This window comes from Pelobates fuscus, chromosome 13 (genome assembly GCF_036172605.1).
Source record: "Pelobates fuscus isolate aPelFus1 chromosome 13, aPelFus1.pri, whole genome shotgun sequence".
Lineage (NCBI taxonomy): Eukaryota > Metazoa > Chordata > Amphibia > Anura > Pelobatidae > Pelobates > Pelobates fuscus.
Genome location: NC_086329.1, coordinates 8,107,580 through 8,123,940, shown reverse-complemented (window position 1 = coordinate 8,123,940; position 16,361 = coordinate 8,107,580). Strand labels below are relative to the sequence as shown.

The following is a 16,361-nucleotide window of genomic DNA, read 5'->3' as shown; positions in this document are numbered from 1 at the left end:
ACTATGGTAACCGAATTATAGTGATATTTTCTAGCAGGTTGTAGTATTATGAGTGTGTATTAGGAGAATGAATGTGTTTAAAGGAACCGCATGGAAGTGTTTTGATGCAGAAATTAAAGTCAACGTATCGTTACAGAATAAAGAAGGTCTTGGTGAGAGCAAAACATGATAAAACTCGCCACTGATTGATACAAATACAAAATGTACTGCTGTACGTTGCCTACAGAGCACAAGTATATAATGTGTATAGATGTAGAGACAGAGAGAGATTGCATATATTGTTTTTAAAGTGTGTGAGTCTCCATATTGATATTGATTTAGTAAATTCATTGACAGGGATTTAGTGTCATCAATATATTCTATCAATAAATACAAACTAAATGAATAATCTTATAATAATAAATATTGAATAATACTTCAATGCGTAAGGTTGGTATTGTCAGATATGAAAAAGTGCCCCTTTTAGTTTGGTGACCTAGGACAGGGATAGGCAACCTTCGGCTCTCCAGATGTTGTGGACTACATCCCCCATAATGCTCTTACACACAAAATGCTGGCAAAGCATCATGGGAGGTGTAGTCCAAAACATCTGCAGAGCCGAAGGTTGCCTATCCCTGCCCTAGGAAGTCCGTTATCATATTTTATATAAATAATCCCTTTACAAGATACTGTCACTTGGAAAGACTGCTTCCTCTGTGTTAATAATCTGCTCTCGTATTCCCCCCCCCCCCCTAAAGGCTGCAATGGATGAGGGCATAGTGGAGTATGAGAAGGGGCACATTAAGAAGCTGCAGGAGCAGCGCATGTTCATGCAGAAGAAGACTTTTACCAACTGGATGAACAACATCTACAGAGAACATGTAAGTTGTGCGCTGGCTAAATGTTTATCTTAGTCTGAATCATGTTCACTCTTTTCTTGAATCATTGTGTGTTCTTAAAGTGGTCCTATAGCAATATCTTTGTTCCCATATTATTATGGGAAAATTATTAGTATTTTTCTTTATACCTTTAAAACATTCCCTATTTACACCAGAGTCACCGTTTGCAAATACACTCAATGTGACATTCCTGCTTGGTGTGTCTGGAGGTACAGTAGAGGTGAGCTTCACCTACCAGCAACCAAGTCAGTGCTGTACCCTTGGACATGCACCCAAGTACAAAACTGATGTCTATGGAGGATCCCACAAGACCATGGTGGGAGGGTGCATGCCCAGAACATGCCTTATTTCATATCTGGGAAACTGGAGACTGAAATAACCAACATTGTAACTTGGCATTAACCCAGTGTATTTACCCTCACTTAATGCACGTTACCGTTATGATGCCTTCATCACACTGGCCGGTACCGCCCAGATCATTGTAACAAGACTTGGGCATTTGGTTCAGCGTGAACTGCAGTTCATCCAAATTTGGTCTGATTTGGTTAAATCCCGAACTCTGAGCTGAAATGTACCTGATTCTAGAACCAACCGAAACACGCAATGATGACCATGTCCAGCCCATGATTCTGAATTCTGAGCTTTGTGCCAAAAAAAAGAGATGATTTATGGCGAGAGGGCAGTCACGTTTCCTCCTGCTTTTCCCTCCATTGGTTACTTTTTCTCACTTGATTTGTGAGCAAAATAGTGAGAAAATACTCATAGTGGTGTACAGCGAAATATATACATTAGATTTTATTTATATTATATTATGTATATATTTTGCAGCACACTGACACATTTTTCACGTTCTCTCCTTTTTATTTCTTCTTCTGATTCCAAATTTAAATCTCTGTTTTGAAATTCTGCCAAGCAGCACCAACATTCGCTATTCAGGTATACCAAAAAAATGCTTTATCCTCTGGGAAAATGTTCCAACCGTGCTGAATTTTGTCCCATTCACTAATATAACTGTAGGTACCTTCCTCCACTTAGCAACTCTTTTTTTGGAAACCATGTTGCTATTTTATATATGATTATTCTCTAACTTATATTTGTTCATCTCCTAATCTTGTCCTAACCGACTTTGTTGTATGAGCCAGTCCATATAATGGTGTTCCATATCTGATTAGTGCTCTAGGAGTTAATGTGCTAAAATATATCCATTTCTAGAGTGTACCTTAAACTGAATTCAACCAGAACAACAACGCTCATCCTTCTGATCCCAATCTTCCAGGCAGCCAGCAGAATGTACGGGTCAGCGAACACTCTGTTAGGGTGCCAGATTGGCACGTATACTTCAATACAATCAATTGGCTAGCACAACGTATAGAATAAATGTTATAGATGTAAAAATAATACTCATTCAGCTTGTGTAGCAGGTAATCTTTAAGTTTGACAAAGTACTTTGGAACAGAGCATTGCTGCTGGTGATATCACTGTTGGAAGTGGTATTTATCATTGTGTGGATTTCTGACCTCTGAACGGCATTCGGTAATAAACCTGTTGGAAATGAGACGTTATAGGTGTAAACGCTCTGATTCTGGAATGCAATTATTCTCCATAAGCATGTCGTTAAAAAATGAAGAATATTGCATTCCAGAGATTAGTATGGCATGATTGCTGTACAAACTCTCCTCCCTGATTTTATCTCTACCTTTAATGGACAAAATCCAGACATACTAAACGCAGATATATAATCATTTTGTTTAGTTTTTTAAAGTAAAGTAATTTTGTCATTAAGAATAAATGTGTTTTGCTAGTGAATTTGTATTTAAAGTGTGTATGGACAGGTAAAAAAACAAATGTCAACTTGTGTTACTATCTCACCTTGCTTTTATAAATAATCTATCCTGTTTCTTAATTAATACGTAGTTTCATTTCTCCTCCTCCCTGTAAGCTTTGTCTATGCTGACTGGCAGATGTAAAGGGCAGATATTCTAACAATGATTGGCTGGGAGCTAAGATGGAGGCGCCCAGTTACTGGATAAAGAGATGTGGATTTGTACCGTTCGTTTTCTTACACCTCGCAAATACATACTTGATAAAAATATATATAAACTTAAACTTTGTATTAAAACTCCTGAGAAGTGTCAGTTCCACTTTAAGTGACATCATTCATTTTCACATCTCAGTATGATAATATTTTGTAGATTTACCCAGATTATGTTGGTGCATCTCTGTCCGGTGTAATTTCTCCAGAATTTTATTTTTACTAAATTGCATAGAGTCTAAAACCACTCCTTTTGATTCCTACCCAGTAAATTGACCTCTTTGTGTTTAGTGTAAAATGCTTTTGATAAATTCAATGGCTCAAGGAATATGTTAGTGGCTGTCATGTTTCTATTTTATTAAACATTGATTTATTCCCCCCCCCCCCCACTCTTCCAGGGCAGCGTCCCGATTGAAGACATATACATTGATCTAAAGGATGGGCTGTATCTCATGCGTTTACTGGAGTTCATTTCTGGAGAGCCGTTGCCAAGACCGGCTCGCGGAGTGATGAGGGTGCATTACTTGGAAAACAACAGCAAAGCATTGACATTCCTTAAATCCAAGGTCAGATCTCACTGCCATTGGGCTAAACTGCCTGGTGTCCCTGATCAATTACTTTGTATCTAATAATCTTTGCTGACACATTATTTCCTAAAGCTCTACTATCATCTGAAGTGGTAGAGGTTAACACAGTGAGGAAGTTTAAGCATGCGTGGGATAGGCATAAGGCTATCCTAGCTATAAGATAAGGTCAGGGACTAATGAAAGTATTTAGAAAACTGGGCAGACTAGATGGGCCGAATGGTTCTTATCTGCCGTCACATTCTATGTTTCTATCACAGTGTCTGACACCTCACTACCCCCAGGTCACATTCACTAACTTGCTTATTTATTGGGTGGCAGAAAAACCCGCAAAGTAAAGATCAGATTCTACTGGGCATCTGCCAGACACCAGCTCTGTGTGTGTCAAACCCCTAACTTGGTTCCTGTGTGCGGGGGATTCTCTGCCTGTAAAAAGGGGGAGCACGATCACCTTTTGTTGGGGGGAGAGAGACACTCAAACAGGGTGGAGACAGAGAAAGGCACACAAAGAGAAATAATAACACACATGGGGGTGAAATGGAAACACACCTAGGACGGCGGAGACCAATATATCTAAAAGGAAGAAATGCATCCAGAACCACACACTCTGGGAAATGATTTGAATTCAGATTGAGATGAGAGAACTAGAGCTGTGCGTCTGGGGGAGGTGGGAAGGGTTATTTACTTAGCCACGACTAACTGGAATTCGCCCAGGAATGCAAATTTAAAGTCAAAATATCTGAGCTGATAATTATATAATTCACAGAATCTTCACAATTCATCTCTTTTGGCCTAAAACTTGCTATTCTCTGATTACTTTCTGGGTGATTCCTTGCACCATAACCACTACATCGCTATATGATGACATCACTGTTTTTTTATGGGAGTCGTCACCATTTGTATCTGACCGGTGTATAATGACCAACTATTGATTGTTTATTGCTTGTATGTTTTCTCCTACAGATTTGTCATTATATGAGGATTCTTAGTTTGAGGAAGACTCCTAGAGTCGAAATGTTGTCAATAAAGTCTGCTTCAGTAATGATGACATTTTGTTACTGACATTTATTTCCTGAATGATGTCACAGGTTTTATAGGCCTTACATTACCCATCCCCCATGTTGGCTGAGATTTGTTAATATTTTGATTCTAGTTTCTAGCTTACTGATGTGTAACTGGTTTTACGTTTCGTGGATCTTAACCTTTAAACATATTGTTGTTTTGTTGTTGTTGTTTTGTATTAGGTGCCGGTGAAGTTAATTGGTCCAGAGAATATTGTAGATGGAGATCGAATATTAATTCTAGGTCTGATATGGATCATAATTCTCCGGTTCCAGATATCCTGCATAACTCTGGATAAGGTACTGCTTCTACTGGTCGGGTTTTAATATTGCCATTGACGCATAAGACGGCAAAGTGGCGCAATCTGTCTCAGTTGTATCAATTATATCGAGCTTTTCAACAAGATCTTATTCTTCTTATATTCTATATTATGTAAATCTGTAATGCATCAATTAACCTGAGATAACCAAATAAAAATTATGCATTTATTAATAAAAAACTGACTTTTCCCACTGTCTTACATTTTATTTCATACTCGAAACCTCATTATTTCACTCTTTCTCTTATTCATTGTCTGATACTTAACCAGGAGGAGTTTGGAGCAAACGCCGCGCAGGTATCGGCGAAGGAAGCTCTACTAATATGGTGTCAGCGCAAAACAGCCAGTTACTCAAACGTCAATGTTCAGGATTTCTCGGGTAGTTGGCGAGATGGCCTCGCATTTAATGCACTGATTCACGCACACAGGTAATTAGATTCCATTGGATTTGCCTTGACGCCCCACAATGTGTATTTTAATGCTCTACAGTTTTGTGTCTTGAAAATTAATTTTATTTGATTTCTGATGCTGTAAAATTAGAGTTTTCCAGCAAAACGTTGTCATGTTGAAGTTGATACATGGAAGCATAGACTAAAAATGGCAAACTGCCATGAGGTACCATTCCCATTGTACAGCGCTACAGAATCTGATGACGCTATATAAATAATAAAATAATAATAAAGAGGTGGATGAATTGATAAAAGTGGTTTCACGATATCGCTAGAATTAAATATAAATATCTCTCTCTAAAGGATAAAGTGCAATCATGGGCACAGTATAAAACTGGTTCTAAAAGAGTCCCTGTAACATTGTAACAATACAATTATTATACTGTATTCAGAGGTAGGACACGCTCCCTGTAAACCTACCTTTTAAAATACATGGTGTTTTCTTGATTATTAGCTATATGTCCGTTTCCCAGACCTCTCCCACCATGTTGATGCTAAAACTGCAATGTCCGGTCACCAAGTGCAGGTTCATTGCTCGGATCTACAAACACCCGAAGACGGGGTTATGTCACGAGAGATCCCCACCTTTCTATAGATCCTCTCCTCTCTACCCATGCACAGCATGGAGCTCTCCGGATCTCAATGAAGGTTCACCTGCAAACAAATTACCTGCTGGCCAGGTATTCAATGTGGACCAGCCATATTTCCTAACTAAAAGAGGGGTGTACAGCAAAGTTCTGTTCCCCAACAACCCTTACCTGACATTCACCTGGTGGGCACAATCCCTTACCCCTAAGTAGCCTTGCAGAGCACTCTAATACTGATTTATTTATTTTTTAAATGTTATTTCTTTTTTTCTTCATACTTCTCAAAGAAGCCGCCTGTTGCAAAATAAACGTAGAGATCTGGGACTAAAGAGTCCATAATCCGGGGCATTACCCCCAAAGCCCCCCACAAGCTAGGCCTGTAACTCAGACATACATGTACACACACTGATCCACACTCATGTGAATAGTCACATGAAGACTCCCACTTCTGGCTTCACACCCTTCATTCAGAATTATTTTACTGTGTGATGTTAGATGCTACAGGCTGGTCTCTTTATTGATCACATTTGTAGGTTTCATTTCGATTTCCAATGCTGACTGTTATAGCATTATCCATGTCTTGGCAGGATTAAATCGGTCTTCAATGATGAGGAAGTTGTGAATACAAGTCTGCATGACACATTCTCTGTGTGTCACGTCAGATTTACAGCGAGTGGCATAAACTATTGTCTTGTACTTTGCTCAATCATAAAATGAAACAGGGTGTGAACTGACCGATGATAATAGTGTGTGAGTCTGGATTTATTATTTTGTTTGTATTTGGCATGTTTATTGTGTCAGCAATAGAAGGAAAAACTATTTTATTATAAAATATAAATGAACCTTTGATTTCCAGGGTGTGCAGAAAGAAGAGGATACCTGATATCATATTGCAGATCGTAAATCTAGGATTCGGCCAATATAATTTATCATTTCATATTCGTAGAGGTTTAGGTTTATAATAAAGTGTTACCAGGGATGTATTTACCACAAGGCAAACAAGGCATTTGCCTAGGGCGGCACTTTCAGGGGGGGAGGGGGGGCACCAAAAAATGCCACCCCAAGCTCCCAGACAAATGCCTTGTTTGCCTCGTGTTCTGGGGCTGTCCACCTTAATGTGAGTGTGTGTAGCTGTCAGTGTGTGTCTGTGAGTGAGAATGGCTGTGCCTGTGAGTGTGTGTCAGTGTGTGTATGTCATTTTATGTGTATCTGAGAGTGTGTGCCTGTCAGTGAGTGGGTGTGTCAGTGTGTGTCTGTGGGTGAAAGTATGTTTTGGTTAAACAGTGTGTGCCAATGACTGTATGTGTGTGCCAATGACTGTATATCTGTCAGTGAGTGTATATCAGTGCATGTATCAATGAGGGCATGTGTCTGTCAGTCAAAAAAATGGCCTTGACATGAATTGGGGGGGGGGGCAAATTTAGATTTTGGGGGTGCCCAAATTTAGTCGTGCCTAGGGCAGCACAAATCCAAAATAGACCACTGAGTGTTACATTGATCATTGGTCGGTTCATGCTTGAGCAATTCAAGGCTCTATTCACAAATAAAAGACTGTGGGGAGTGGGCAGGGAATAACCAAAAAATTGATCATATCTTTAATTAAAGCAGTTCTGTCACCGTCTGAGACTTTGCCAAAATTCCCAGCGTAACATCGTTGCTGGGCGGTCCAGAGGGCAGAGGAGACAGGTAAAGGTGAAATTTATTTACCTGAACCAGTCCCTTGTGGGCTATTTTCCTCCGGATGGTCTTCTTCAGCTGAAGCGGAACGAGCCAACGTTATTATTATTATCGCCATTTATATAGCGCCAACAGATTCTGTAGCACTTTACAATATTATGAGAGGGGGGATGTAACTATAAATAGGACAATTACAAGAAAACTTACAGGAAAGATATGTTGAAGAGGATGCCTGACTGCTGTACTCTCATGTATGTGCCATTGAGATCTATAGAGGATCCTACAGGAGATATTTAAGTCATACTTTAACAGTAGAACCACAGTATGAGCTTCATCTAGTGACCAGGATATATGGCAGACCCGTAACACTGTCACTGTTTATACTGGTGAGATAATTCATGTTTTTTTCTGTATTTCAGGCCCGATCTCATAGACTACCATTCTCTGAAGGCCAAGCAGCCGCTGTATAACCTGAACAATGCTTTCAACGTAGCGGACACAAAGCTTGGGATTTCCAAACTCCTGGATGCAGAGGATGTAGCTGTACCCCATCCAGACGAGAGGTCCATCATGACATACGTGTCTCTGTATTATCACTATTTCTCCAAGATGAAACAGGGACAAACTGTCCAGAAGAGAATTGGAAATGTAAGTAAAATCGAATAAAATGATGGGACGATTCCTTTCCTTCAAGGTTTTCTAACCGGTTGTCTATCGACCTCTGTTATGTTTATATTGCTTGGACGCGCTACGTGTCAGAATCCTGGACTGGATTTCATTAGCAGAGAGACTTTTATTACTTGATAATCAATGGCAATTATCCCATAGACTCATCATTTCTAACGGTCCGAAACGCAGCAAGTTAGTGTCGATTTGGGGCGTTTCTCCTGTTTGCCCACAGCGGTATTGAGGTCACAGCGTGAAATGTTTTAGTGTGAAACCTTATAAATCAGGGCACTGAGAGCGGGTTCATTGCTCGTCCCAGAAACACCCGAGGATTGAACCCAAAGGACAACATTTCCAGAGAGGTCATAGAGGTCATATGTCATAAAATATCCCCACCTTTGTACATTGCGCCCTCTCCTCTAACGTGGAATTGTCGGGAATTTAAGGAGAATTTAACATTTTATGCCCAAATAACCAAATTGAAAAGAAAATAAATAAATCTCCAAGCCAGATAAGTTTCCAAGTTTGGCTTTTTTTTGGACTGAAATGTTAAATAAATAGAAATTCACACAGGATAATTCACTAAAATGAGAATTGTCGGGAATTCAAAGTAACTTTTAAATTTAAGGCCAAAGTAGTCGAATTGGAAGCACAGCTGATTTGGAGAATGTTACCGGTTAAACTATTTTGGCCTTCAATGAGAAATTCACTTTGAATGACTACCAATTCTTACTTTAGTTTAGAGAATAACATTGAACTCTTTGCCGTGGGCAGATCAGGAGAGCTGCTTGTGATCTCTCTGGACTGTCTGAAATCCAGGACTCGGCACATGCCAATCTTGGCTGAGGCAGTCCAGGGGGGCCACACTGCAGGTAGCGGCTCATAACCTAACAATCTGCAGCATGATGTGAAATATCCCTTGACATGGCATCAGGTAAGGAATAAACAAAGTTATGGAATACCATGAATTTTACTAAACTGCAACTGTTAGCAAAAAATATATTAAAGGAATCTTGGTAGCAGTGTGACTTCACATTGCAAAATGCAGAGGCGACGTCATGCCAGCAGGTGGCAGTAAGACTCAAACATTCAAACACTGCAGCTTATCCACTAAATTGTGAATTGATAAGCAAATTACAACCTCTTTCAGTTCAAATATAGTCGCAGCCTGACCCTGTTACCCTGGATGCTGCAGTTTGGCTTCCATTCATTGTTTAGTAAATAAACCATAATATGAAACATTAGAGAGAGTTTGGTAATTCTAGAATGCCCCATCTCGTAGTAATCCTCAAAAATACTTCGTTTAATTGTTAATATTTAGCTGCTTTTACCAAATGTAACCAGCCTGGATATCTCAGGTAAATGTAAGTTATGAATCGGCTGCTATTTGTTGAACCTGTTACAGGTTTACTAAGTAAGCCAATCACAAACAGGTGAAATGAAACCAGATTGAATTTAATGGATTCTTAACTCTACCGCTCCTGGGACCACAGTAACTCGATTCTACTGGTGGTAACCTTATTTAACCCTATATTGAATATTCAGACTCTAAAACCTACATTGGGAAGTCAGTTGTGCTTCTGGTGACTATAGTGTCCCTTTCATTTTGACCGGGTTATTCACTACATTGAGAAATTTCAAATTTAGGGAAAGTAGCTGAATCGAACACAGAGTTGAAGATTTCATCTATTTTGAAAATTCACTCTGGATTTCTGACAATAACCCTGGCTGATTAGCAAAAGGAATTAATGTAAAATAAATCAAGTGATGTTTACAAATAATAGATAATCATTCTATTCATTGTTAAAAGACAAATTGAAAGTAAAGCACTTTAATAAACTGGAGTAGTTTGTTAAAGAATGAATGTAGTCTAGTTTCCCGTTTTAAAGTATTCTCTAATCCACACCATCACTACTGAGCCACTCCATTCTACCCTAATAGGATTCGAATTGGGGGGATAGAATGTTAAAGGCACAGTGTCACTTTTAAGCTATTGTAGCTATCTATTGTGGCTATCATGTAACTATCTATTGTGGCTATCGTGTACCTATCTATTGTGGCTATCGAGTACCTATCTATTGTGGCTATCATGTAACTATCTATTGTGGCTCTCGTGTACCTATCTATTGTGGCTATCATGTAACTATCTATTGTGGCTATCATGTACCTATCTATTGTGGCTATCATGTAACTATCTATTGTGGCTATCATGTAACTATCTATTGTGGCTATCATGTAACTATCTATTGTGGCTATCGTGTAACTATCTATTGTGGCTATCATGTACCTATCTATTGTGGCTATCGTGTACCTATCTATTGTGGCTATCGTGTACCTATCTATTGTAACTATCATGTACCTATCTATTGTGGCTATCATGTACCTATCTATTGTAATTATCATGTACCTATCTATTGTGGCTATCATGTAACTATCTATTGTGGCTATCATGTAACTATCTTTTGTGGCTATCATGTACCTATCTATTGTGGCTATCCTGTACCTATCTATTGTGGCTATCATGTAACTATCTATTGTGGCTATCATGTAACTATCTATTGTGGCTATCATGTACCTATCTATTGTGGCTATCATGTACCTATCTATTGTGGCTATCATGTACCTATCTATTGTGGCTATCATGTAACTATCTATTGTGGCTATCATGTAACTATCTATTGTGGCTATCATGTACCTATCTATTGTGGCTATCATGTAACTATCTATTGTGGCTATCGTGTACCTATCTATTGTGGCTATCATGTACCTATCTATTGTGGCTATCATGTAACTATCTATTGTGGCTATCATGTAACTATCTATTGTGGCTATCATGTAACTATCTATTGTGGCTATCATGTAACTATCTATTGTGGCTATCATGTAACTATCTATTGTGGCTATCATGTAACTATCTATTGTGGCTATCATGTAACTATCTATTGTGGCTATCATGTAACTATCTATTGTGGCTATCATGTAACTATCTATTGTGGCTATCATGTAACTATCTATTGTGGCTATCATGTAACTATCTATTGTGGCTATCATGTAACTATCTATTGTGGCTATCATGTAACTATCTATTGTGGCTATCATGTAACTATCTATTGTGGCTATCATGTAACTATCTATTGTGGCTATCATGTAACTATCTATTGTGGCTATCATGTAACTATCTATTGTGGCTATCATGTAACTATCTATTGTGGCTATCATGTAACTATCTATTGTGGCTATCATGTAACTATCTATTGTGGCTATCATGTAACTATCTATTGTGGCTATCATGTAACTATCTATTGTGGCTATCATGTAACTATCTATTGTGGCTATCATGTAACTATCTATTGTGGCTATCATGTAACTATCTATTGTGGCTATCATGTAACTATCTATTGTGGCTATCATGTAACTATCTATTGTGGCTATCATGTAACTATCTATTGTGGCTATCATGTAACTATCTATTGTGGCTATCATGTAACTATCTATTGTGGCTATCATGTAACTATCTATTGTGGCTATCATGTAACTATCTATTGTGGCTATCGTGTAACTATCTATTGTGGCTATCTTGTACCTATCTATTGTGGCTATCATGTACCTATCTATTGTGGCTATCATGGAACTATCTATTGTGGCTATCGTGTAACTATCTATTGTGGCTATCGTGTACCTATCTATTGTGGCTATCGTGTAACTATCTATTGTAACTATCATGTAACTATCTATTGTGGCTATCATGTACCTATCTATTGTGGCTATCATGTAACTATCTATTGTGGCTATCATGTAACTATCTATTGTGGCTATCATGTAACTATCTATTGTGGCTATCATGTACCTATCTATTGTGGCTATCATGTACCTATCTATTGTGGCTATCATGTACCTATCTATTGTGGCTATCATGTAACTATCTATTGTGGCTATCATGTAACTATCTATTGTGGCTATCATGTAACTATCTATTGTGGCTATCATGTAACTATCTATTGTGGCTATCATGTAACTATCTATTGTGGCTATCATGTAACTATCTATTGTGGCTATCATGTAACTATCTATTGTGGCTATCATGTAACTATCTATTGTGGCTATCATGTAACTCTATTGTGGCTATCATGTACCTATCTATTGTGGCTATCATGTACCTATCTATTGTGGCTATCATGTACCGATCTATTGTGGCTATCATGTAACTATCTATTGTGGCTATCATGTAACTATCTATTGTGGCTATCATGTAACTATCTATTGTGGCTATCATGTACCTATCTATTGTGGCTATCATGTACCTATCTATTGTGGCTATCATGGAACTATCTATTGTGGCTATCATGTAACTATCTATTGTGGCTATCATGGAACTATCTATTGTGGCTATCGTGTACCTATCTATTGTGGCTATCATGTACCTATCTATTGTGGCTATCATGTACCTATCTATTGTGGCTATCATGTAACTATCTATTGTGGCTATCATGTAACTATCTATTGTGGCTATCATGTACCTATCTATTGTGGCTATCATGTAACTATCTATTGTGGCTATCATGTAACTATCTATTGTGGCTATCATGTAACTATCTATTGTGGCTATCGTGTAACTATCTATTGTGGCTATCGTGTACCTATCTATTGTGGCTATCATGTAACTATCTATTGTAACTATCATTTAACTATCTATTGTGGCTATCATGTACCTATCTATTGTGGCTATCATGTAACTATCTATTGTGGCTATCATGTACCTATCTATTGTGGCTATCATGTAACTATCTATTGTGGCTATCATGTACCTATCTATTGTGGCTATCGTGTACCTATCTATTGTGGCTATCATGTAACTATCTATTGTGGCTATCATGGAACTATCTATTGTGGCTATCGTGTACCTATCTATTGTGGCTATCATGTAACTATCTATTGTGGCTATCATGGAACTATCTATTGTGGCTATCGTGTACCTATCTATTGTGGCTATCATGTACCTATCTATTGTGGCTATCATGTACCTATCTATTGTGGCTATCATGTAACTATCTATTGTGGCTATCATGTAACTATCTATTGTGGCTATCATGTACCTATCTATTGTGGCTATCATGTAACTATCTATTGTGGCTATCATGTAACTATCTATTGTGGCTATCATGTAACTATCTATTGTGGCTATCATGTACCTATCTATTGTGGCTATCGTGTACCTATCTATTGTGGCTATCATGTACCTATCTATTGTGGCTATCATGTACCTATCTATTGTGGCTATCATGTAACTATCTATTGTGGCTATCATGTAACTATCTATTGTGGCTATCATGTACCTATCTATTGTGGCTATCATGTAACTATCTTTTGTGGCTATCATGTAACTATCTATTGTGGCTATCATGTACCTATCTATTGTGGCTATCATGTAACTATCTATTGTGGCTATCATGTAACTATCTATTGTGGCTATCATGTAACTATCTATTGTGGCTATCGTGTACCTATCTATTGTGGCTATCATGTAACTATCTATTGTGGCTATCATGTAACTATCTATTGTGGCTATCATGTAACTATCTATTGTGGCTATCATGTACCTATCTATTGTGGCTATCATGTAACTATCTTTTGTGGCTATCATGTAACTATCTATTGTGGCTATCATGTACCTATCTATTGTGGCTATCATGTAACTATCTATTGTGGCTATCATGTACCTATCTATTGTGGCTATCATGTAACTATCTATTGTGGCTATCATGTAACTATCTATTGTGGCTATCGTGTACCTATCTATTGTGGCTATCATGTAACTATCTATTGTGGCTATCATGTAACTATCTATTGTGGCTATCATGTAACTATCTATTGTGGCTATCATGTACCTATCTATTGTGGCTATCATGTAACTATCTATTGTGGCTATCATGTAACTATCTATTGTGGCTATCATGTACCTATCTATTGTGGCTATCATGTAACTATCTATTGTGGCTATCATGTACCTATCTATTGTGGCTATCATGTAACTATCTATTGTGGCTATCATGTACCTATCTATTGTGGCTATCATGTAACTATCTATTGTGGCTATCATGTAACTATCTATTGGGGCTATCATGTAACTATCTATTGTGGCTATCATGTAACTATCTATTGTGGCTATCATGTACCTATCTATTGTGGCTATCATGTAACTATCTATTGTGGCTATCATGTAACTATCTATTGTGGCTATCATGTACCTATCTATTGTGGCTATCATGTAACTATCTATTGTGGCTATCATGTACCTATCTATTGTGGCTATCATGTAACTATCTATTGTGGCTATCATGTAACTATCTATTGTGGCTATCATGTAACTATCTATTGTGGCTATCATGTAACTATCTATTGTGGCTATCATGTAACTATCTATTGTGGCTATCATGTAACTATCTATTGTGGCTATCATGTAACTATCTATTGTGGCTATCATGTAACTATCTATTGTGGCTATCATGTAACTATCTATTGTGGCTATCATGTAACTATCTATTGTGGCTATCATGTAACTATCTATTGTGGCTATCATGTAACTATCTATTGTGGCTATCATGTAACTATCTATTGTGGCTATCATGTAACTATCTATTGTGGCTATCATGTAACTATCTATTGTGGCTATCATGTAACTATCTATTGTGGCTATCATGTAACTATCTATTGTGGCTATCATGTAACTATCTATTGTGGCTATCATGTAACTATCTATTGTGGCTATCATGTAACTATCTATTGTGGCTATCATGTAACTATCTATTGTGGCTATCATGTAACTATCTATTGTGGCTATCATGTAACTATCTATTGTGGCTATCATGTAACTATCTATTGTGGCTATCATGTAACTATCTATTGTGGCTATCATGTAACTATCTATTGTGGCTATCATGTAACTATCTATTGTGGCTATCATGTAACTATCTATTGTGGCTATCATGTAACTATCTATTGTGGCTATCATGTAACTATCTATTGTGGCTATCATGTAACTATCTATTGTGGCTATCATGTAACTATCTATTGTGGCTATCATGTAACTATCTATTGTGGCTATCATGTAACTATCTATTGTGGCTATCATGTAACTATCTATTGTGGCTATCATGTAACTATCTATTGTGGCTATCATGTAACTATCTATTGTGGCTATCATGTAACTATCTATTGTGGCTATCATGTAACTATCTATTGTGGCTATCATGTAACTATCTATTGTGGCTATCATGTAACTATCTATTGTGGCTATCATGTAACTATCTATTGTGGCTATCATGTAACTATCTATTGTGGCTATCATGTAACTATCTATTGTGGCTATCATGTAACTATCTATTGTGGCTATCATGTAACTATCTATTGTGGCTATCATGTAACTATCTATTGTGGCTATCATGTAACTATCTATTGTGGCTATCATGTAACTATCTATTGTGGCTATCATGTAACTATCTATTGTGGCTATCATGTAACTATCTATTGTGGCTATCATGTAACTATCTATTGTGGCTATCATGTAACTATCTATTGTGGCTATCATGTAACTATCTATTGTGGCTATCATGTAACTATCTATTGTGGCTATCATGTACCTATCTATTGTGGCTATCATGTACCTATCTATTGTGGCTATCATGTAACTATCTATTGTGGCTATCATGTAACTATCTATTGTGGCTATCATGTAACTATCTATTGTGGCTATCATGTAACTATCTATTGTGGCTATCATGTAACTATCTATTGTGGCTATCATGTAACTATCTATTGTGGCTATCATGTACCTATCTATTGTGGCTATCATGTAACTATCTATTGTGGCTATCATGTACCTATCTATTGTGGCTATCATGTACCTATCTATTGTGGCTATCATGTAACTATCTATTGTGGCTATCATGTAACTATCTATTGTGGCTATCATGTAACTATCTATTGTGGCTATCATGTAACTATCTATTGTGGCTATCATGTACCTATCTATTGTGGCTATCATGTAACTATCTATTGTGGCTATCATGTACCTATCTATTGTGGCTATCATGTACCTATCTATTGTGGC

The 16,361-nt window shown here is 37.6% G+C and overlaps 1 protein-coding gene across 1 annotated transcript in view; it reads left to right on the top strand.

Annotated features, from left to right (window-relative positions):
* Positions 1 to 16,361, top strand: part of SPTBN5 (spectrin beta, non-erythrocytic 5) — a 159,523-nt gene that overhangs the window by 4,856 nt on the left and 138,306 nt on the right. Inside the window, exons 2-6 of the mRNA XM_063439421.1 lie at positions 738 to 860; positions 3,309 to 3,476; positions 4,739 to 4,855; positions 5,146 to 5,303; positions 8,008 to 8,236. Coding sequence (XP_063295491.1) covers positions 744 to 860; positions 3,309 to 3,476; positions 4,739 to 4,855; positions 5,146 to 5,303; positions 8,008 to 8,236 — 789 coding nt within the window. The 5' untranslated portion in view covers positions 738 to 743. The remainder of the gene's footprint in view (positions 1 to 737; positions 861 to 3,308; positions 3,477 to 4,738; positions 4,856 to 5,145; positions 5,304 to 8,007; positions 8,237 to 16,361) is intronic.